Source organism: Dasypus novemcinctus, chromosome 21, assembly GCF_030445035.2.
Source record: "Dasypus novemcinctus isolate mDasNov1 chromosome 21, mDasNov1.1.hap2, whole genome shotgun sequence".
Classification (NCBI taxonomy): Eukaryota; Metazoa; Chordata; class Mammalia; order Cingulata; family Dasypodidae; genus Dasypus; species Dasypus novemcinctus.
The window spans coordinates 70,615,252-70,640,485 of record NC_080693.1 but is presented as its reverse complement, the minus strand read 5'-3'; the positions used below and the strand labels follow the sequence as shown (position 1 = coordinate 70,640,485).

Below are 25,234 nucleotides of genomic sequence, written 5' to 3'. Positions count from 1 at the left end.
ACTAAAAATTTGATACTAATTATCATCAAAATAGCAAGTATGCATATGATTTTCTTCCATAATTCAAAAGTCAAAAGAGAAACTACACAGATACTGAAACCAAATAACTAGTCCTAAAAAAACAAATTTTGGGGAAACGGACTTGGCCCAGTGGTTAGGGCGTCCGTCTACCACATAGGAGGTCCGCGGTTCAAACCCCGGGCCTCCTTGACCCGTGTGGAGCTGGCCCATGTGCAGTGCTAATGCGCGCAAGGAGTGCCCTGCCACGCAGGGGTGTCCCCCGCGTAGGGGAGCCCCATGCGCAAGGAGTGCGCCCCATAAGGAGAGCCACCCAGCGCGAAAGAAAGTGCAGCCTGCCCAGGAATGGCGCCGCCCACACTTCTCGTGCTGCTGACGACAACAGAAGCAGACAAAGAAACAAGACGCAGCAAACAGACACAGAGAACAGACAACCCGGGGAGGGGGGGAATTAAATAAATAAATCTTTAAAATAAATAAATAAATTTTGAAAGCTTTACATAATATTGGAGAATCTATTTAATATGTAACAAGTACATAGTTCCTTCATTCCTACCCTGATTTTATGAAACTTTTTAAAGTGTCTTCAGTGATCCCAAAGGATAACACAATTTCAAAACAATTCTCAAACAATCTTAAATTTTTAATTTTATTCTACTTAGTTTTTAAAATGCACAGTACAGGGGAGGAAACAGTTCAGGGGAACAAAAAGGATAATTTTGGAAAAAAAATCCAATTCTGTCAGCATCAAAAATCTACAAGTTCAGGTGTCAAAAATAAACTGTAGGGGGAAGCAGATGTGGCTCAATCAATTGGGCTCTCATCTACCATATGGGAGGCCCTGGGTTCGCTTCCCAGGACCTCCTTGTGAAGGCAAGCTGGCCCACGCCTTCAGAGAGCTGACAAGCCTGCGCCCAGAAAGCTGGCACAGCAAAATGACACAACAAAGGGAGACAAGCAGACAGAAGAACGCGCAGCGAGTGGACACAGAGAGCAGACAGCGAGCAAGCGGTAAGGTGGGGGGAATAAATAAAAATAAATCTTAAAAAAAAATAAAGTGTGCGGAACTAGATGTGGTTCAAGTGATTGAGTACCCGCCTACCACATGGGAGGGCTGTGGTTCAGCTCCTGGTGCCTCCTAAAGAAGTGAGCTGGCACAACGGGCAGGCGTGGGATGCTGACACAACAAGATGATGCAATAAGAGACACAAGAAGAAAAACATAATGTGAGATACAACAAAGCAGGGAACAGAGGTGATTCAAGCAATTAGGTGCCTCCCTCCCACATTGGAGGTCCCAGGTTCAGTTCCTGATGCCTCCTAAAGAAGCAAGGAAGATGAAGAGACACAGCAAGTGCAAACAACAAAGGGGTGGGGAGAAATAAATAAATCTTATAAAAAATAATAAACTGTAGCCAGAGACAACTAAGGACATAATTTGCAAAAACCACTTCTCTTTCCCTATTTCACCTGAACTAGAATGAAATTTTTGCCTTCTTTACTCTTACTTGTAAGAAGAAATTTATTAAAGCTGTTTAATTACCCACCTAATTTACAGTGCTTAAATGTAGTTAGGGCTTGAGAGTTCCTCCCTATATAGTAAAAGAAAGTAAAGGCAGAACCCACGTGGGGACTCTCAACATGACTACTGCTAGAGCTCATTTCATCCCTACCTGTGGCACATGCACACCTGCTAAATCTAAACCTAACATATGCACCACTCAGTACAACCTGAGCCAGCTCATCTGTGATATGCACTTTTCTTCAACCTAAATTAGGCTAAATAGAAAACACTGAAAAGATGAAAAGTGAATAGGTTAGGATCAATATTCATAAAAACCATTTAGGGAGAGTTTACCACTGACAAATATACCAAATCCTGTACTACTAAATCCCAAAGCAAACCTGACAGAAATTATAAACCTACAGAACTTGCTACCCTGAGACATGGTAGGCAGAAACTATATAGAGATTTAGGGACATTCTTAAGAAAGAAAGAGTTGAAAGTAATTAGAATATATTAAATCTTTTGACAATAACCTAAGGGTAGGGTTGCTGCTGTCAAAAATAGAATTCAATGTTGGAATGACCAGTCTGACACAAGATACATTTCCCAACTTCCCCTGGCCTTCCAATTACTGAGAATAGCAGGGCTCTCTTTCAGCTACATAGTTACTATTCTAAAAAAGGATCCAAAGAGTTGGTTCCTTTTGTCTTGAAGTTTATAGCGCTGAACGCTTGGAAAATATCTTTAAAAGGGCGTGGATAATGGATCAAAGAAAGTAAGGCAAAAAAAGAAAAATCTAATGTCCTAAGTACCCAGCACAGTGGCTAGCACAAAAGTGGCATGCAATAACAGTGTGCTAAACATGGAAAGTATTAAAAACAGCTATATTTATCTAGGACTTAAAGGGAATGAGGGGAATCAGATTTGGCTCAACTGACAGGGCATCTGCCTACCACATGGGAGGTCCAGGGTTCAAACCCACAGGGCCTCCTGACCTGTGTGATGAGCTGGCCCACGCGCAGTGCTGATGTACGCAAGAAGTGCCCTGCCACACAGGGGTGTCCCCCGCAGAAGGGAGCCCCACGCGCAAGGAGTGCACCCCATAAGGAGAGCCGCCTTGTGTGAAAAAAGTACAGCCTGCCCAGAAGTGGTGACACACACATTGAGCACTGATGCAGCAAGATAACGGAACAAAAAGAGACAGATTCCCGATGCCACTGACAGCCAATGGACACAGAGAGCAGACAATTGTGTGCCAGGGGCGGTGGGGGGGATTAATCTTTAAAAATAAATAAATAAATAAAGGTAATGAGGCATATTTTCTAGCTCCATATTCTTCTTCAGAAAATATTTTACAAGTGTTCACAGTCCATAATAACAATAAATTAAAATCCAAGCATAATCCCAAATGACCATTTTCAGCTAGCAATTTGAATATCCTTTCTTTCACCAGAACTGATACACAGCAGATGAATAGCTCTTAGCTTACTCATGTTATCTGCCCCTTAATCGCATCTCCTAAAGAGGCGAATAAAAAGTTAAAACAGCTGAATAACAGCACAAGACCCTCACAATTTTTTACTTGCTTCTACCCATAGTTATATTTATTGGCAAACAACAGTTTTTAAATCTGTTTTCTATTACTTTTCTGATCATATAAACATAAATATAATAAAAATATATATCTAAACTGTTCTTAATTACTGACAACATTGGGATTTGGGGGTAATTTTTAAACCATACTAAGTTTTAATGTTAATGTGAACATACTGCTAGACTCAATTAAAGAAATATATCAAGTTTTCTAATTTAAATATAAGAATTAATTTTAAACATGCAGCTTCTAGATTATTCAAAGCAGAATTCCAAACTAATTGTCCAATCTTGCCAAGCAAAACTTTTCCATTAATCAAAGGTGTGGTATAAAGTGTATAATGTAGTTTGTTTTCTAAGCAAGGGGAAAACTCACTAGCTTTTTTCCTTTGAAGATGACTTTTGCCACACATTTTTGAGAGGCACATCTTTAATCCAAAAAAAATTTTTTTATATAGTCTTTTTCTGAACCTGAATCTCACCGCCAAGAGAAAAACACTGAAAAAAGGCAAAGTCAAAAAGTTATACATTATTTCCTGAACAGTTCATAAAATTGCCATAGAACAATCAGAAAGAAAAAAAAATTAATTCATGGTCTATAAACAGAAAAGGTTTGGATGCTTTAAAAATCATGACTATAATGTAAGACAAAAAACTGTGGGGTTTTTTTCCCCACAATTCAAAACTGAATTAACTAAGTAGGAGTTTTAAAGTTCAATACTTAACAGTTAAGTTAGAGACCTACAAATGTCTGCTACGTAATTTGATTTAAAGTTTCAAAATGGGAAATACATTAATTTAACTAAAAAAGGTTCCACAACCGAATCAGTTTGGCAAATATTGAGAGCCTTTAATTATTAAGATGCCCTATGAATCTCTAAGAGGAAAATAATACATACAACATTTCAAAATTTATTTGTACTTGGAATTTTTTTCCACGTAATAACTATTAATTTCAGTGGAACAGAATTTAGGAAACATTGAGCTAAAAGGTGGTACAGGATGGTCCAAACTTATAATTCCATGAGAGAGAAATATATTCCCAGCATTAATTTAAGGACAGAAAAAATGCTTAAATAATGAACAGCACATCAAGAGGAAGACTAATAAATAATAAAGATATTTCCCACTAAATTCCATTTTCACACCATCACTAAATTTTTTCATGCATACAAAAACCAAATTGTATTCTGATATAATTTAAAATTACAATAAAATATAATTAAAACTATACAGAAACATGATAGAGCCCAGACCTAATTCTATTCTCAACTGCATCTGGCCTACTTTACACCTGGAATGACACTTTTCTTCTAATTCCAAGCCAAGGAAGACAAATAATGGATTGGCTGAAAATGGAAGTCAAACTAGACAGGCTATTACACAGTCATTAGTTTAACTAAGTGGCTATTTTGCTCTCAATTTTGCTGAATTTTGTCCACACAAGTATCCCAGGAAAAGATACAAAATAGGACAATGAATTTTACATTTTTATTGTTGTAGAATGTTTTAAAAAATTGTGATTTCATATAAACAAATCTTTTGCCTTCAAATTTTTTTGCTGACAACAATCTACTGAAATATTTTTTTGAAAAAACCTAACCCTCAGCTAAAAGCAGGAAATAAATGCTATACTGTTTATATCCTGCCTTTATTTCTCCATAATTCTGTTAAGAACCAGTACACACTGGATAACACTGAAACAAGTACAGTCACACAATAAAAATTTTAGGAATTTAACAAGACTGTCAATTATAACAATTTTAAAATAATAGGAAAATATGAGACAAAGAAAAAACTAACATTGGCACAATGGTCAGCTAATTTGAATAATGACCAAAGTAAAACCACACAAATGTCATACAGCTTTGCCTAAACCTAGATTTAAGTTTTGTTAAAATGTTTAAAATCTCATACCAGAAAATATTTTGCACATTTTCTATTGTTCTCTTGTCATATTCTTCTCTATCCTTGAAAAAAAATTCACTCTATGAAATTGTTTTAATGTTTCCAAACTCATTCAAGAAAAAGCTTAAATTCTTTCAGTTATTTTCTATAATATAACTACTTAAAGGTAAAATCTTATCTTAAGAAAAATAGGTAAGGATGCCAAACTGCAAAGAGGTCACTAACAAAAGGAATACAGACAGCATTATAAAAAGGGAAGAGGGTATTGGATTGGTTCCAAATGACAGGATATCTTTGTCTGTATTAACTTCCTCTACCAAGTCTAAATGAAATATAAAATCAGTCTATGTTAAAACTGATATATTAGAAACATCAAAAATAGGACTCCTGCTTTCTTCCAATTACCAGGCTCAAAACATCAGTTACCTTGGACAATTTATCTTTCAACCCCTATATTGCCTTCTGTTGCCAAGAGCTGAAGACACTATTGTCTTAAGGCTCTGGTATACAGCTCTGCTTTTTTGTTCCTCCGCTAGCACCTATATTCCATTTTTCATTATCCTCAGCATGAATTATTTCGACACACAACTAACTGCTTTTCCACCTCAATTCACCCCATTCAACCATCATGACAACCAGGATAATCCTCCTCCTTAAAAAACATTTTGATCCATCCTGTACCTAGGTAAAAAAACTTTCAATGTTGCTCCAAACCCCCAATGCCATAATACCAAAACAGGTACAAAAGTTACACTCTGGCACTGACTCCTCCCACCACCACCACAAGCAAGAGTTTCAACATTCATTCTCACTGCGGCCTCTACAATCACTTTCCATGTTGCTCCAAACAGTAAGTGCTGTTCCTCTTACATGCCTAAGTTGTACCACTATACAATTTGTCCACTATTCTTTCCACATAGAATGAACTTCTCTCTTTTTTCTTCTCTCCATCACCACCCCACTGGTCCATTAAATTGAAATTATCATGTTAAGCCCAACTGAAATGTTATCTTTACTACCTAATGATACCTATAATTAGACTTAATAACTCCCTCCTTTGAACTTCCAAATAATTTTCTTTTTTTTCATAAGACTTACCTTATTCTCTATTTAAGCTAAGGGTGTATTTATTTCACTTAGCTTAAAGACAAGAACTAGGCATTTCTCATTCTTGGGTCTTCTATGAACACAGGATCCTACCCAGTAGGCAATGAACAAATATTAGCTGAATTGTGTCTAGTACATATGTATAGACCATGGAATTTTCTAAACAGTCCCTTACTTCCCTTCTTTTTAGAAGACTAATGACTGAAAACTATCAAGGAATCTAAAGCACATATTCATGGTCTGTTCTGACATCTCCCTACTTCCCAACCTTCTTCCTTCCTTCCACGGAGATCAGGCACACACCACCATCCTCCTTTCCCATGTCATTTAAATTCACTGATCTTCTGGAATTCTCCCTCATTCTTATGTAAATATTCACTTTAACGCTTACTGATGCATAAATAGTAATTTTAATCCTCTTTCACATCTCTGCTCAGTTATTGTGGGTGAACAAAACAAAACAAAAACCTCCCTCTCTTCCTACTTTCTTCATTCTTAATCAAGGCTAATAACAAAAAATAATAGCTACAATTTACTAAATGCTAAATGCCAGATCAATAGATAGCTTATTTCTAGTTCTCATAGTAACTCTAAAAGACATACATTACTATCACCATTTTACAGATATTTCCACATGAAGCTCAGAGATGTTAAGTACTTGGCCCAGGCTCAAAAGATAATTAAGAAGAAAAAAAAGGTAATTACGTAGAAAATCAAGATTCAAAGCCCTATTCTGACTCCAAAGTTTGTCCACCACTCTTATTCTCCAACTAGAAAAGTAGCACATATCTGAAACAAAAGTAGTCAAAGCAACCTCAACCTTTTCAAACCAATGAACATGCCCTAAAGTCTTCATCACCACATTATCATCTATATTTTAATATAGCTTTACTATTCTATTGCAGATATTTACTTTCTATTGCAGATATTTAACATTTTGTTATTAATTAAATAGGTTGTTATTAACTAGCATGAATTTTTAACACTTACAAGCTTATTCCCATGGGAAAATTAGTCATGAAATAATCAACAAATCTAAAAGGAAATTTTTAAAACACAGCCCACATACAAGCCAACAATCCTTTTACAGTTATACTTGAAAGTAGGTCTCTCTTATTGATTTAAATATCCTTATGATTTAAAAAGGGTACTATCTATGAGGATTCAAGTTCTAGTCTCTAAAAGCAACTTTACTATAGTGCAGGGGTAGACAACCCACAGCATATGGGCCAAATCTAGCTCACTGCCTTTTTCTGTAAATAAGTTTTATTGGAATACAGTCATACCTAACTCATTTACATATGGCCTGTGGCTGCTTTCCCACTACAACGCAGAGCCCAGTAGTTGCAACAAAGACAGTCTGGTTCACAAAGCCTAAACTATTTACTATCTGGCCAGGCCTTCACAGAAGAAAATTTCCAAATCCTATAATAGTAGATATAAACCAAATACTTTATTTTTTATCTTGTCAACTATCCTATTTATTTAGCTATGGAAATTACTTTATATTCATTCCAAAGAGTATTGTGAAGATGATAGAAAATACATACAATAAGATAAAAATAGGTAAAAGGGATCAAAATAAATAGAAAATCTGGGTTAAATGAACTTTAGGAGGTATGAGCACATATTCAAGAAGTTTTTGACTAATTGTGAAATTTGGACACAAACGTTACATTAACTTTACTAGCAGCTGAAATTTTAAAAAGGCAGAATCAGTTCCACCTATTTACTATGTTCAGAAAATAAAATTCTAGCATTTATTTATGGAAAAAACTTCTAAGTTCTCATAAATGAGATGCTGTGGTGCAAAGTAAAAAACATCTACCACAAAAAGGTTTGTTACAGTCAATACAAGAGAGCAAGTTTCATACAGCTATACATACTATATGAATTGTTCTCTAAAAAATATTGGTTTTTTTAATAATAGGATGGCATACAAAGTAATTCATCTTTTGCAGATGCTTACATAATGAACTACATATCTCTTTCCAAGAGAACAGAGCAGGTCCTATTAGGGTACCTTGGTCTAATAAATGTACAAAACTGACTTAGGAAGGCTTATGTATAAGACTTTTCATTTAGAGATAATGTGGTTACAATAGCAAAGTTAATATGGACAATCAGAAGGGCACTGTAGTTGTATGCACAATTACCATTAGAATGATTTTCTACCAAAACTAATACTGAAAAGTTTTATTGTGCTAATATCACCTTACTTTAAAATGAAGTTGGGAGACCAAAGCAGACCTATCATGTATTCATACAAGTTTGAGGAATCTCAAACCAAGCTTTGCCTGATGATTGTGAAAAGAGAACAAAACACAATGTGAATCCATTCTAAGCTTATTACACAGTAAATGGGTCAATTAATTTGGAATTTTTTCCCTTATTATTTCCACCTTATCCATGAAATATTTATGAGTCAATACACATCTTTTAATGTTTCTATTAAAGAGCCTTTTAATACACTGTATCAGAGGAAAAAATTCTAAATTTAAAAATTACCTTCTGTAGAAGCTGCATCAATCATTACTCTTTGCATGAGTACTGGCTCCAATCCAAAGTCAAAAACTATGGTTTGGCGAAAAGTTCCAAATATTTCTGTGTTAAAGGCTATCCCGACTTTATACACGTAATGATCTAATCCATTGTGGACCATCTTTCCTCCTATCCATTCTTGACAGTTTTCTGGGACTTCTTGTGATACCTGGGTAGTACCGTCTCCGGCAGATATTGCAATGATACTAAAATGAGGACGATGAGCATCATAAAGCAATGCTACACGACACAGCATTCTTGCAGGCTACAAGGAAGTTAAAATAATTCATTTAGTACAAAGGGGATGAAAATCCAATTTTAAATGGGCTCTTCAATGAAAATATTTCCATAAGGGACTTCTACTTTCCCATGCTTCTAAGACACATTAGAAATGCAAATTTCCCTCACAAATAAAGAAAAAAATAAAATAACTAAATATATATCAGCTATTCAAATAATATATTTATGATATATCACTAGCCTCCCTGTTCTTTCTGTGATGTGTTCATGTTTCATTGTGGCAAAAGCTATGAGCCTGTATGACCATCAGCCTCCAATTTTCCATATCCTTTGCCTAAAATCGTTTAATCTAGCCTCAAGCAGCAAGTCTTCATAGGAAGGCAGTTACCTCTGAAGGCACTGGATTGGGTTCAAGGCTGAGGCTAAAAATTCCCAGATTTTTCATCCCAAGATGTAGATGGGGTACAGTGGAAGAAATGCCACCAAAAAATACACAAAACTTTTCTACTGTGCATATTCACAGAAATATTTACTTTGCTTCAATCTTAAGTTTGAACGTGCACTGTAGAAAACAAAATCTCATTTACTAAAAATCTATTATTACAGAATTTGCGATTGCATCAAATATAAGTCATCACTGTCTAGACATCTTAAAGCTGTCAGATTAAACAATTACATTTTTAAATAGTTAATTATTAGCCATGAACCCCATCCTATGTTCCAAGCTTGGAAGACAATATGTCAAAGCTCTCTTCACTAAATGAATGAAGGAAGGAAGGAAGGAAAAAGCATCCTAGACATATACAAAGATCTTATCTCAAAATCTACAAAAAATATATTGTAGTTTAATGCTCAAAAAACAGAATTACACCTTAGCACAATAAAAACCTGTATTAAGTGAACTCAGACTAAAACATTATCAAGTAATCTTTTAACACAGACACCTAGAAGTCCAAAAAAGCTTAAAGAAAACTGTACATTTTCATTCTTTAATTGACACAAAATTCATACCTTACAAGTGAGAACAAAAGTCCATGTCTGATGAGATTTTTTGGTGTTGACAGTAACCGACAGATCAGGATAATGCTCTACCTTCACTCCTTCTATACATTCACTAAGCTGAAAAGACAGCAATTAATGTGATATTTTTACTATTAAAAATACAAACAAAAACATTTATCTGGTAAATAAATGTCAACAGTAAAGATGTTGATGAAACTGCTTATTAAGGTATTTTATACGTTTAAGTTATTTTTATGAGCAAAATATAATACAGCTAAAACAAGAAACATTAAAAAGTAAAAAACGGCAGTAAAAAACTTCCTGAATTCCTCACTGACTGCCAAAGCAAATACTGCCTCAAATAGTGGGGCTCCTGAGGGCTCTGGAGACATCCAGACACTACAGGCAGGGCAGACAGCCCTAATCTGGAATTTATTATCCCCAGTGTGACTGAGTTGGACTCAGTTGTGGTTTCCCTACACATGGTTTTTCTGCCACTTCTATTTAAACCTAATAGTACTACCGTTGATAGGTATATGTCCAAGAGACTTAAATCTCTGGCTGTCCCTGTGCCAGTTGGCCCCTGAATCTCAACAGCATTGGAACACCTACTCTTCAGCTCATTAGATTCGCCCAGGACAATTGACAAGGAAATGATGAGGGACAATAACCATCCCAAGGAACAGAGAGAATCTGCAACTACAAGCAAGATATCCCATCCATCTGCCCCATGGGATCTAAGCCCCGTCTCAATTAGAGGTGGAGTGGGCGTCACCATCCCAGAATCTTCAGGATTGGGGAATGAACAATGGACCAGAGTAGCTTACTGCTATTCTACAATGGACTCATTGTTATTCTAACAATGGAAGAACTTTCATCACTGATGTGGAAGCAGTGGCCCCCAAAGGTTCTGAGGGAAGGGAGAGGGAAAAATAGATGTAATATGGGAGCATTTTCAGGACTTTAGAATTGTCCTGAATGAGGCTACAATGACAGACCATTATATATCCTGTCATAACTTACAAAATTACGTGGGAAAGAGTGTAAACTACAATGTAAACTATAATCCATGCTTAGTGACAATGCTCCAGTATGTGTTCATCAATCTTAACGAATGTACTACACTAAAGAAGGATGTTGTTAATGTGGGAAAATGTGGGAGGGATAGGGAGGGAGGCATATGGAAATCCCCTATATTGTTTATGTAACATTTAAGTAGTCTAAGTATCTTTTAAAAAATTTTTAAAGTGTATTTTAAAAAAATGTCCTGAATGAAGACAAATTAATTTAATACCTGCAAATCTCCAAACACACAGTTTACTCTTCCTTTTAACAAATGGGTCTACTTTTGCTACCATAAACATCATATTATCAAGAATCAAGTTCTTCATGTAGAGGATAAGGAAATAAACAGAACTACAGCACATAGTAAAGTCAAGATTCAAGCAAGTTCATTATTTAAAAGACAACAAAGCAAAAAACTTTTATTTTTCTCACCACTTTCTCAGGAGATAATGAATTCATCCACTTTTCTATCAAGGTTTCCATGTAACTGCCTGAAAGCTGTTTATTCTCATTTTGCTGTTTCAATTTTATCAACCGTGAAGCATATCTTTTCTGCCATTCTGCTAGTTCTTCCTGGGAATGTGCTGAAGTACACTGGGCACCATACCTACAGATTCCTTGCTCTAAAAATCTAAGTAGAATAGGAAACACTGTTTTATTACACACTTTGTTGAACTATTTAAAAGATAAAACTTCCAGCATTTGCCCTCTAACTCTTCGATAACAAAAACAAAACTTTGTCTTCTGAAAAGTCATATTTATCACACTCTCTTGTACAAAGGAGGAAGACGTGGTTTAAAGGACATTTACCAAAGTTAATGAAAAGCAGCATACTCTCCATATTCACTGACCACTTTCTTTAGACTAAGGGGTTCCTAAAGCGTAATATACTCATGACCAACAAAAAACTGCAATGAAAAGGTAGTCATCTCCTTTATGTTATAACCTATCCTATTAGACAATTCCTCTTAGAGCAAAATTTTTCTAAAGCAACACTGACATCAAGTGGATCAGTTGCTTAAACACATACATTCTACTTCCCAAAATAATGTAACCTAAAGAAAATTTTCCACATACTAGAAATTTCATTACGAAAAATATATAATATGCCATTAAATTATCATTTAAAAGGCTTCTAGTCTTTACCTTCAAACCTAATGCTTTTACCCTTTCTCCTTACTATTACTTATATTCCATTGAAAATACTGGACTATATTAATTTGTTTGAAATTTAAAATAAATTTAGAATAAAAGCTTTATATTACAGAGTCATGATTTATTTGTTATATTCAACTCTTCAATGGGTAAATTCATAAATTCTCATTTTAAAGGACAGAAGAAATGATTTCTCAATGTTTATGACTTAAAGATTCAACTGTCAATTCAGTGGCCAAAGAGATAAAAATATAAGATTTTCTTCATTAAAATCTTTTATAAATACTCCACAAAATTATGGGTCAAGCCCATTTTTATTATAAATTAGTGGTGAAAAAATCTTATGAAAGGAAAAAAAAGAAAATTAAATTATAAATAACATAAATAACAAAACAGACATAAGAGAGGTGTTGTATTATAGATAATTTTGTACTGGGAAAAAAATATGGATAGTAAGAAATACAAAATGAACCAAAGCACAACATAAATTATTAAATGGTTCATCACATTTGAAAGGATGACTGTATTTGAAGCCTTTCCTGAAGACACCCAAAGTACCTGAACTTAAATTATACCATTTAAGTTCGCTGATGCTTCAGAAGACACATTTAAAATCATTTATGTTTCTTTTATGTATGTCTTAATGAGACAAGTGTTTGTCTTTCTATTGCCTTATTTTACATTATTTCCCTAAAAATTGAAGATTTTATATTCTGATCAGAACTATAAATTTTCTTGTATTTTCTTTTCACAGGATTGTGTTCTACCTTTCCTACAACCTACCACCAGGATTTTCAAATTTTACTATTTAGTTTCCTTATTTCTACTACAAAAATCAAATTTGATGTCTTGACTTTTCAATCATCAAAACCACATATCAAATTTCCTTAATTATCAAAAGTAATATCTAGTAAGAACTAATATTTTAAATCCCAGTAGCTACTAGTTCTTATAAAAAGAACTAAAGAGATTATCTTTTTAAATGTAACTTTAGTAATTCTTTATACATTAATATATAATTAAATTTTGAAAGGTTAACCCTTCAAATATAAATTAGTCATAAATTCTGTATAAAGATCACATAATAGTTTATTTTTTAGAAAAGTTATTAAAATAATTTAACATTTTTTATCTATTTTATGCTCTACACCAGTTTGATAAAGTAATTTCAATTTCAATTTCCATGACCTAGGCAAATGTCACAGAAACAAGAGACCAGCATTAAGTTCAGTCATCATCATGCAACCCATATTATTATAAAGACTTTGAACAAAATGTTAACAACCTCCATTTAGGCCATCATTTATTGTAATTACAAGAAGGCAGCTCATCAATATGGTTTTGATTTTCATTCTTTAATGAACATTATGGCTTCTGTTTCAAATTGAAATAAAATATTTACTCAATCATTATAATTTTTCTTCCTTCACATTATCTTCTTTAAATTTGAATTACTACTTTCCAAAAAGTGAAGGAAAATTATCTATCAAAGACATGCCATCGGTTTAAAAAAAAAATTCACATTACCTTTTACACAAAGTATATTCCTCGCTGCTTGTGATTCCCCTAGGTGGTGGGCGGAAATGCCAACCATTACAAGATCCTAGAGAGTAATCAGGATATAGTCTTATCATTTGAAGCTTGCTAGTGATTCTGATATTTTAATGTGTAAGAAATACTATAATCCCTCCACACACATCATCCCAGATGATGTAAAAAAGGACATAATATACTTGCCTCTACCAAAAAGGCAATCTACCTATAAACTGAATTAAATCAATTAACTATATCAAACTTAGAAATCACTGAAGAAGCAGTTACCCAGCAGTTAAATCAAGTTAATGACCCTGACTCTATCCTAGCAACTGGTAGATATACTTCCTATGCAGTCTCTTCCCTGGCAACTACAGGGTAAATGTTGGCATGCTTGTCATTTCTTAGGCATGGGATATGTCTCTATCAAAAATTTTTTCAGGAACAAAAAAATTATTTTATTCTGGAAAGAAATCTTGTATAATGAATTCCAATACTACATACTAAGAATAAATTCCACATTATCACCCATATTCTTTAGGATTTGTCTGACATGTTATTGTGTAGTGAAATCCTTTTCTGTAATTGCCACAAACTTCAAGAAGCTGAATTGTGAAATAGAAGCTAAAAAATGACATTTGTTTACTTCAGAATACTATGAGCTTTGATTGATTTAGATAAGAGTTTCCAAATAAGCCAGGGAAAAGAAAGCCTAAGAGAGAATAGTTGTAAAAGCTTTAATGGCTGAGCAGCAACAAATTTTCAAAGACCTTATAGCCATTTTCTATTTCTTCACAAGTCACTGCTTAAAAAAAACAAGGGTACTCAGCCAGGTTGAGTTTAAAGCTGTGCTTCATCCCTTACTAGCTATGTGACTTCAGGCAAATTATTGAAGCTTAATAAATATCAGTTTCCTATCCTAAAATAAAGATGAAGAAGAGCTCTAAAAAGTCAGAATATGTTTACGTGAAAGCTGCTACCATAGTACACAGCATTTAGCAAGCACTCAATGTACACTGGTCCCTTTCCTCTGGCAAGAGATGGGGAGATCATGGACTTTTAATGGAACAACTCAGGTTACAGATCAGAACTTCCAAAAAGTTTTAATTGTACTATCCTGGGATAAAGAGAGAGAGATGAGAAAACTCCTCCCTCTACAATTGCTGTGAATGAAGTTTAAGCTTAGACTTACATGGAGAAAGAAAAAGAACTAGATGACCTCTGGAGTTACTTTGCACCTCCATCCCTCCACTGTTCTTAAAAAGAGCCAGTGAAAACTTATATGTACTATAACTCAGTTTATTTCCTACCAGTAATTAATAAAAAAAGCAAAGTTTGGAATCACAGCTACAAGAAGTTACACAGTTTGTACTTACCCTCTTCTAAGTCTTCCACATGATACTCAGAAAGGATGTTACTAGTTGCCGTCTGCAATATTTGAAATGGAAGAAATATTTAAAATAAGAAACAACCAGTTGATGTTGAATTATATTTGGATGTTTTCAACATTTAAAAAACAGTGGAGTTTGCATACTCAGAAATTTTTAACAGACATTAATCTATGATACTGTTTTTTGCTCTTTTGGTTATGTTATATTATACATGCATATGAAAAAGAAGTATTTGTGTGGTCCTCACTGAGGACAGAGACCCCCTACATAAAAATTACCTGGCAGCTGAGCAAGAGAAGTCTAGAGTCCCCAGTCCTGAACCCCATGAGGACCCCATGAGGACAGGACATTCCATCCAGTTATTCATTTCACTCTTCTCTTCCAAAACCTACAGAATGACTAACTATAGAGGTGCCTTTATTTCCTGCATCATAGGGAGCACCATAGCTTCAGTGCCTGGGAGCAATTCCTGCTAAGTCCCCCTCACTTTGTGATGAGCTCTTCTCCCACATGGAGCCCACAACTAGGGATCCACTCATTCTAATATCCTGTTTTGTTTTATCCCCTCTGGTGCAGATAAATCCCAAATCTCCCCTTTTGGCTCTAACTTTATCTTAGACTCCACTCCCCCAATATCAGCTGAGTGCCAGCTGAAACAAATTTTTCATAACTATTCTGCTGCACTTCATATGCTTGGATCAATGTTAGCTACATAGGGATTTGTTGTCAACTGCCTTTCTGCATTCCCACTGCTAATAGGCACATAATGGGGGGGCTCAGTAAATAATGATCACCCAAGCAATTCAAACACAAGTCCAAAACAAAATTCATCAAGTTTCCCCAAACTTGATCATCTCCCATTACTCCTTATTAGAAGTTAATCTTCCCCAAGGAGCCAGACTGGAATTTTGAAAGCCATCTTGAACTTTTCCCTCTTCTCTCCTGCTGAGTATTCTTCAAATCCTACCTGAGCAGGTCTAGAATGTCTCTCATGTCTGACTCCTGCTCTCTACTCTCTACTCCCACTTCCGCTGTCGTACTTAAGACCCTCATTACTACCTGTCTCATCTAGCCCTCAACCAACTGGCTGTTTACCAATCTTGTCCTGTACTGTCATCTCTAGTTCTTTACTTCGCTATTCCCATTAGTTCCACCATATTTTTCAAGAGTATTAATCTCTCTTTTGCTTGCCTGTACTTCCACTGTGGGATTTACTGAGTGCATGCTGCCCTGTGTCCACATTAGCTATGCATAGCATGTCTCACTGTCCTGCCAGATTGTTTTGCACTGATAACTCAGCTTCCCAAAACCCACAAAATCATGAACAGCACAGGTACTAAGTAGATGCTGAACTGAATAGGAAGGAGAAAACAATATTCCAAGATAGAATTTGGAATGTCTTGTACCATGGAAAGAATGTCATATATACTATCTGGGTATAACCAAACATAATATCACTATAATATATATGACTGATTAAACCGGACTTTTTAAGTTGAGCTGGAACTAAGACTGTTTCTGCAGGACAATATCTCTAATACTCACTCAACCTACTTATTAATTAAAGCACAATTCATTCTTTTTGTAAAATGTGTATAAGAATACACAAACGACAAATAAATAGGAGTAATTGTTCACTTTACAAGGATTCTATGCTTCATAAAAAAAGATTCATTGAAGAATCTCTTTAAATTCTACAAACAAGGTCTTAGTGACATAAAAATCATCCCACACTAGCCCTTAAAATATTATTCCATTTATAAAGAATAAATATGAAAGCTAAAAATTCACCACAAGAACAGAAAAATTAAAAGTATTTCTCTTTGAAAACTAATAAAAATAAATTTGCCTGAAATGCAAGAAAAAAAATGGGAATGTTTTACTCATAAAACAAAGTCTAAAGCAGTTACAATTGTTGGAAGAGAAAACCACAAGGTGTGTTTAATGAGAGCACATCTGAGATGATCAGCAAATGTGTAGTGTTTGCCTGTGCTGATACTGCAGTTCTCAGAACAGTTGTATCTGGCTAATAGCAGAGCCTCATCAGAAGAGCAGGGAAAGAGAGAAGCTATGCCTGGGCTATTTGGCCACCATGGCTCTTAGGTTCCAAGATGGTATTTTATCTTTAACACACCTTTTTTATGTACTCAGACCCCAAAACAGAAGGACAATCTTAATTAGCTTATGAATTTCAGCCTTTACTGGTACCTTCAGGGAAAGTAGCCAAAGATTATATTGTTAGAACTCATAAATTCACAATCAAATCTACTTATCATATATTTTAAATTTTACTAAAGAACACTTTGCTTTTGTTTTCAGTAATCAACCTTTAGTACCATGTTTTTATCCTCTCCACTAGAGGTTACAGCAAGTTAAATACCAGCTCAGCCCAATCTTTAAATAATAAATTGTTGCTATTTTTAAATGTCATGTGCCATAATAAATAAGGGTAGCATTGTTTGTTACTTTTTCTCTTGCTGATTTTTTTTAACACAGTATCAATTCACTAATATTATACTCCATTTACAGAGGAATTACAAACAAAATTTACAATCACTTCTTCCAAAAGAATAGTCACAAAATAAGTCAAGTAATATTTATGACCTTATATGTAAACAGGATTATAAATATTAAAAATAAACTTTAAAAATATATTTGTGTGTGATTATCAAACATGGTAATTCAAAGTAAGGCAATAAAAGAGAAGAACAAAGCCAAAAATCTTGATAAAATGAAAGGTAATTTTAAGTTTATGTTCTTATTTTTTTAAATCTGAAATATTTGTAATAGTCTTCCTTCACTCCTTAGAAATTAAAAAGACTATATACATATATAAACACACACACACATACAAGAAAGGAAATGGCTTTGAAGTTAATTAGGGCTTACTAATTCTCAGTAAATCATAGTAAGATAATAAAAGACAAAGAAATGACATTAAAAAAAAAAAAAACGAATAGTAGCAAAATAGTTTGTGTAATCCACAGTGACTGTCTTCTTTGCTTGCTTGTTTGTTGATGAGTCATGATGGATTAGATTCGAAATAATAAAGTACCCTACAAGAGGCCAAGGTTTACCATACTGAGGTCTCCAAACATCCTCCCCACCAGCCTGGAGCACTCTCTATCTCATTCTCCACGAGATCCATACCTTCTCAACTCTCAGTTCCTGGCTTAAAGTTATTTTTCTATCACAGAAAATGTACTCTTTTTTACTCATAGCATTTATCTAAATTTGAATTACACCTAAAATTGCTTAATTAATTCGTTGACTGACTCCCCACCACCCCCAAGACTTTAAGCTCCCAGAGGACCAGAACCATGAGTGCCTTATTCACCCCTGTATTGCCAGCACCTAGCACAGTACCTAGTATGTGGCAGGCGCTCCAACACTGAATAAGGAAGCCATCAATCACTAACATGGGCTTCCATTTATGATTAAAGCTGGCAAAATGGCTTAAAAAAAAAAAATAGAGCATCTAAATAAAAACTTGTCTGTGTATCTATATAAAGAAAATTTGAGACTTACAAAGCCATGGGCCTTTGACATGTCACAGTCTTCTATGTGCCCAAGTTCTACACCAGAGCACATTGTGTGTTCACCGTTTATCCTGATACACATTATTTTCACCTCCTAAATCCAGTCCCTAAAATAAGTCCTCAAATCACAGGCTTCCTTTAGTTGTTTAACAAAAATATGAAAGGCTTGAAGAATATCTCATTTTTTAATTATAGCATTTTATAATACCTGAAAGTAATTAAAAACTAAAGTTGCCCAATCATCTTTCCATTTATTGGTCAGAGAGAGCTTATAAGAATTAGGGACAGAACAGAAGACCTCAGGTACAGAGGAGAATGAGAAAAAGCAAAATTCCTAGGATAGGTCCAAGATATATTACAGGGAAAGTTCAGGAAGGGCTCACTATTCCACCTTTACAGCCTTGCCTTCTTGGCAGATGCCACAATGATTTTCCAAATTTTAAAAGAGAATGCTTACTAGCCAGACTGAGTTAAACTTTTTCCAAACAGATCCACTGAAATAGTCTTACCTCTGTTTCTGTGAGAAGTGTTTTTAGTCTTGTCAAATCTTTTGTTACCATCCCATTCTGAATGGGTGAATAAAAAAAGAGGAAAACCAATTATTATTGGAGCCCTAGCTCAATTTCTCAGCTGTTTCTGAAGTTTATCTGTAAAAATAAATGCTATCCTAATCCCCCATCCCCACTACAATCAATAGTGATAATAAAGTTCTTCATCTATGAGAAAGTTTAAAATGGTTAACTAGACAAGCTATGCACTGTGCCTCTTCTGACAAGTAAAACATTGTCATGTTTTAAATTTATTCAATAAAATATCCACAAACAGTATCACTGTAGATCAAGACCCAATAAGTGAAGAGAAAAATAAGCCTAAAACTTTTTTACAAATCTTTTTTTCCTAAGACTAATAGGTTTATATTTGCAAAATGGTGAATTAAGTTAACCATGACTCAGAGAGATTTATATAAAATTATCATACCACTTTAAAGATGGCTCATTAATAAAGTTGTTGAAAGAAAATACACTAAATATTCACCCTTCTTATATCCATACTTGATTTGAGATTTAAAAGCAAATTACTTACTAGTTTTAATAAAAACCCAACAGGTAAAACTGTAATATGTTTAACACATAAAGAAAAGTCCTTAATTACAGAATTATCTTAAGAAGGAGGAGATATATTCTTTATCATCTATTTAGAACTAAATATTTATACAATTTTTCTACATTAGTAATACCTTTTAGCTTTTAAATTCATTTGTGAATCTGGTAAGCTCAAAAGACATTGCTAAAACTAATTAAATAATTCACTACAAAATGATTCCTTAGAAAATGACTAAGTTACCCTCTTAGATGGGTCAATATATTATTACACTTAGTAATATGTCAGGTACTTCCCTATTTTTTTTTTTTACCAAATATGTTTATTTGCTGTGAAAACACAACTTTGCTCTACATTTTCACAATTTATATCAATTCAGAAGAATAAGTAAGGTTCAGGGAGTTCATGCTGTGTAGCAAAGTATACATATTACTTTCTAGCTTTCACTGTTTTTCATTATGATCCATGAAAAATATCAGCAAATTTCAAAATAATTACTAACTGGCAAAATAAAGTTATATCTTTTTCTTCCAACTTCTACAGATTACCAACTCTAAAGTTTAAAAAAAAAAAAAAAAAAGACTTTCCAAAAAAAAAACTCTAGAAAATTAAATGCTTTATTACAGAATGATCTCAAAGTCTGAATAGAATTGGGTAGTTCCATCAAAGTGGTCATGAATATTAACTTAGATATTAACATTGTCAAAAAAAAAGTATTACTTTAAAATGGCAAATTAAAAATTATATTAAAATCCCTAAAAGATCATAAGCCTATATAAGCATTTTTAAAGCTGAAAATATTTCCAGGCCTTGTTAAATTAAATCTTTAAAGAAAATCATTTCATTATACTATAATTTCAAATTTTTAAAAAGTACGTGCAATTCTTATATCCATTATCACAAACTACAACAATCCAATGGTTAAACATCAGTTTTGTCTGTGAAAAAAGAGTTTCTCAAGATACTCAAGAACTTTGACTTCTGATAGGAAGAACTAAGGGGGAAAACATAATTTTTTCCAACAATATCCTAAAAAAGTCAAATATAAATCCATTTTCAGGTATGCAAAATTAGAGCTCATCAACATACCAGAGACTCTCCTGTCAGTGACTTGGCAAGAATGCTGGCTACAGGTTGGAGCTTTCCTTTCAGCTGCATGCAGCACAGCACTGCCTGAAAGGCACCATCTCCTTTGGCCAGTCCATCTCCCAACACTGTCATGAAAGAACAGCCATCATTAACCACATGACATTCTGTACACCTTTTTCTTGATTATAGTATCAATACATTATTATCCATGGCTTCTTACATGCTAAGAGAATAATTTCAAGTCCTAGAAGAAAGCTGCTGTGTTTCAGTTCTGTCCAAGACACACATAAGGACAAGAAAAACCATGGGGTGATCACCATATTTAACCATTTTGATCAGATAAGATCATACCAAAATTACAGGGAAAAGAATTATTCTGAAAGCTCTTCAATAAAAAACACTGTTTGACCTATGATTTCAAGGTAAGTAAGGGCTTTTAAATTGCAGTATTAGCTGAATAAAGTTCTCACAATTTTGACAGTGATGCAAGAGAACTTGTGCCATTAAAACGCATAAGAATAGAAAAATAACATATGAACCCTCCACTCCCCCCATCTACTTGCCAAATTTTTATATCTTTGACTATCTTCTTACCCTCTCCCATCTCAGAAATGAAGATAATTCCTCCTTTCCAAATTAGTTCCATCCATTGTACATTTATTTCATTCTCTCCCTTATTCTCCAAGCTTCTGTCATCAGTTATCTGCTTTCAAACCTTTCATTTGGAAACTCATTTTTGCCAGCCAGCATCCATTCTCCACTAACAGTAACCTGATTTCTCTCCAAAAAACCATGTCCTTCCCATTCTTGGTCCATGTGCTTCCCTGGGGCTCCATGTACAGGCCTAGACCAATGTGAACTCTATCTATCCCTATCAGGAATGGTTCCTTCACTCCAGTGAAGTCAATCTAAGTCCAACCAGAGCTAATTCCAGGGCTCTACTTAAGCAACTATGTAAAAGCCTCTTGATTTCATTGGATTTGATGTTGGGAATATATGAAGCTAAAGCTACTGCATCTATCTTGCTACCACAGGGAATGTAAAAATAAAGCAACCACACAGAGGAAAGCAGAGTCAAGCCAAGAGATACTGATGGCATTGACTGAACCCTGAATTTACTAATGCCTGAACTACCCCCATAGATTGTTCAGTTACGTAAACTTTTGGTTGAGTCTTCTGTCACTAGCAACCAAAAAATTTCCAGAGAATATATCTGATGTTCTCTTATCAGAAGGTCATACTCTCCTTCATTCCATGATCTATTTCTTAGAAAGAGAGAATATATTTACTGCTTCCAATTCTCATTTTCCATACATTCCCCCATCTATTCTCATAAAAAGTCACCAAGGATCTTCTATAATCTAATTAAGTCATTTCTCAATGCCTGTATTTACTGAATACACAGACATCAGCTCTATTCTTGAAACTTTCTCCTCTTTTGGTTTCTATCCTTAATCCCCACCACCACCCCCAAGCTCTCCTCTGGTTTCTTTGTTTCCTGTTGCCCTAAATGTAAATGTTTCCCAAAGTTCTATCTTCTTCCCTTTCTACCTTCTCCTCTTACACAGGATTTTTTTCTTTTAAACATTAGTATAAAATGAGGCATATTTAAAGCCCATTATTATTTTGTTCAATTTTATCACAGAAATAGCATTATAGCAACACTAATAAAACCCTACAAAGACTAAACAGGGTGGCGGACTTGGCCCAGTGGTTAAGGCGTCCATTTACCCCATGGGAGGTCTGCAGTTCAAACCCCGGGCCTCCTTGACCTGTGTGGAGCTGGTCCATGCGCAGTGCTGATGCACACAAGGAGTGCCCTGCCACACAGGGATGTCCCTCGCGTAGGGGAGCCCCACGCACAAGGAGTGCGCCCCATAAGGAGAGCCGCCCAGCGCGAAAGAAAGTGCAGCTTGCCCAGGAATGATGCCGCACACACAGAGAGCTGACGTAGCAAGATGACGCAACAAAAAGAAACACAGATTCCCGTGCCACTGACAACAACAGAAGCGGACAAAGACGACGCAGCAAATAGACACAGAACAGACAACCGCGGTGGGGGGGGGATAAATAAATAAATAAATCTTTTTTAAAAAAGAAAAAGAAATTCTTCTGGCCTCTAAAAAAAAGACTAAACAAATTGCTTTCACTTATTCATGCTCATTTCCAATTTTTATCAATATTTACATAATTTTACATGATTGTAACTGATAGAACAGTTTGCATTCTGCTTTTTTTCCTCTACACAGTCAATATTTTCCATGTTAATATTTACCATACAATATTATTGTCCATATAATGTTCCATCAAGTGGATACATCATTTAACCATTCCTTTGTTTCAGAAAAAATTCCAATTTTTAAGTATTAAAAATAACATGGCAATAAAACAGTGTTTTTTATATATATGTAAGTTGTATGTATATATGCACATACACACCTCTTTATTGGCTGCAGATTTTTCCTAGGATAAATAACAATTTTAACCATATCACTAAATTGAAAGTTGTAGGCTCTCTGAAATTAAGAAGGTTTTACTGGATTACTTTTAGTGCGGGCCAGCCTATCACCTCCCTCCATGTTAAAGATCGCTCATCTACTTAACTGCCACTGAATAATTCCAGTAAGGGAATAACTCCAATAAAGTATCACTAAGGATGTCTTGAATGTTTTATAAAAGTTTACACTAAACCTAAATCTCCCTCAGATCTTTTTACTCCTAAAGCTATCCAAATACGACCCTGAGAAAGTCACTTTATTTCTCTGGTCCTTGGTTTAGTGCTCGGTAAAATATAAACAACTGTGTTGTAAGGATTAAATGAGATAATGCAAGTAAAAGATTTTGAAGAAACACAGCAGTCCCTAAGAGTTACATTCACTAAACCTGTTTTATTCCCTATAAAATCAAGGTGACAGTAGCTATAGCTACCTCATAAGATAGTATATAGACTGTTAATTACATAAAGCATCTAGCACAGTCTCCTGCATAAGTAAGGGTTCCCTAAATGTTTACCCTTTCCCTTCTAAAAATAAAGCAATATGAAAACTATGAAGGAAATATCCCAGTTAGTCCCTTTTCCATAATCAAGATATTAAGGAACGAGTCGATAAGAACTGAAAAATGTTCAGGGGTATGAAAAAAATCTAAGAATATTTGAACACCTCAGATGATTACACCATATTTATAAAGTTTTTAAAATCACATAATATCTTACTAACACCTTTCAGAGATCTTTGGTTTTGCATCAGATACTTGCTGAATTGCATTTTGGAGGGATACCTCTATTACATTATTGTTTGAATGTCTCAATATTTGTTAAAAGTTATGTTTCCTTTTTCTCTCTATTTTAGTCAAGATGTAGTACTAATGTACTTTCTTTCAGCTGTTGCCTTTGAAAGAATTTCGGTTTACATCTTGGAGTATCTCACATGAAGAATTACAGCAAAAGGAGAAAAAAAGTCAAAAATTACAAACGTTCTCCTGCTATTGTATCATAAAACAAAATCAGCTTGCAGTGCTGCCACTCAGGTCCCTTATTATCTTTAGTATTTTGAAAAAGCTTAGGGGAGGGCAGAAGTATGGCCTAGTGTGTTATTAAATTTGTCTCATCAATAATAAAATTTTTTTAAACTTTGTCTCAGCTATAATTGAATTTGCCAAAAAAAAAAAAAAGGTGACATTAAAAATAAAATCTAATGTTAAGCAATTGGAAAAAAAAGTTATAGTTCTGTGCAGATAAATTCTTTCCACCAACTATCTGTGGGATTCTACTGTGAACACATAACTGTTCCCAAACTGAATAGCTTCTTTCTGTCCACCAAGAATTACAAAGAACGTCTGTTTATACAACTCAGCCGTATGGTCACCTTTAAGTCTCTATCCCCTTTCAATCTTAAATGTGTGCAATATTTTCTAATACCTGAAAGATACATGTCTTACTTGCACTGTTTTGAACCCAAAACTGTCTAATATTAAAGGAATATTTGTTCAACTATCTCAACAAAAATAGTTTCTCTTGAGTTTCTGAGGGGATTAACAATGAAATGTCATTTCTCTTGCTTATAAAGAATTTCCTGCAATGAGAAAAAGTAATCATGAAACAAGCCCGAAGTACAATAAATGTTAAGTATTATTCTACATTTTTTCCAGCAACATGACCATAGTCAGTATTTCCTTTACCAAATCCTTAATAATTTCTAAAGCTTTTTTATTGAAGAACGAAGCGTAGGGCAAACACTTTTCAAAAAAAATTCATAAGAATTTTTAAAATTACCATTAAGCCCTAAATTTTTTCATCATTTATGAAGTAAAATCATTCACTCCTTGGATATAATCACAACTCAGAACTGCCACTTCAGGAACTGAATCAAAAATTAAAATAAATTGCTTTCAAATTCTCTTCCTTAATCTGCTTTTTAATCTTTGCAGTAAACTCATTACCCATGT

General features: G+C 34.4%; 1 protein-coding gene across 4 annotated transcripts in view; it reads right to left on the bottom strand.

Annotated features, from left to right (window-relative positions):
- The window catches only part of HELZ (helicase with zinc finger), a 236,830-nt gene that overhangs the window by 145,739 nt on the left and 65,857 nt on the right, over positions 1-25,234 (bottom strand). For all 4 annotated transcript variants that reach the window (XM_058284578.2, XM_058284577.2, XM_058284579.2 and 1 more), the window contains 7 exons: positions 20,789-20,913; positions 19,108-19,164; positions 15,045-15,096; positions 13,663-13,738; positions 11,413-11,611; positions 9,925-10,032; positions 8,641-8,938 (listed from right to left, as the gene is read on the bottom strand). In XM_058284578.2, coding sequence (XP_058140561.1) covers positions 8,641-8,938; positions 9,925-10,032; positions 11,413-11,611; positions 13,663-13,738; positions 15,045-15,096; positions 19,108-19,164; positions 20,789-20,913 — 915 coding nt within the window. The remainder of the gene's footprint in view (positions 1-8,640; positions 8,939-9,924; positions 10,033-11,412; positions 11,612-13,662; positions 13,739-15,044; positions 15,097-19,107; positions 19,165-20,788; positions 20,914-25,234) is intronic.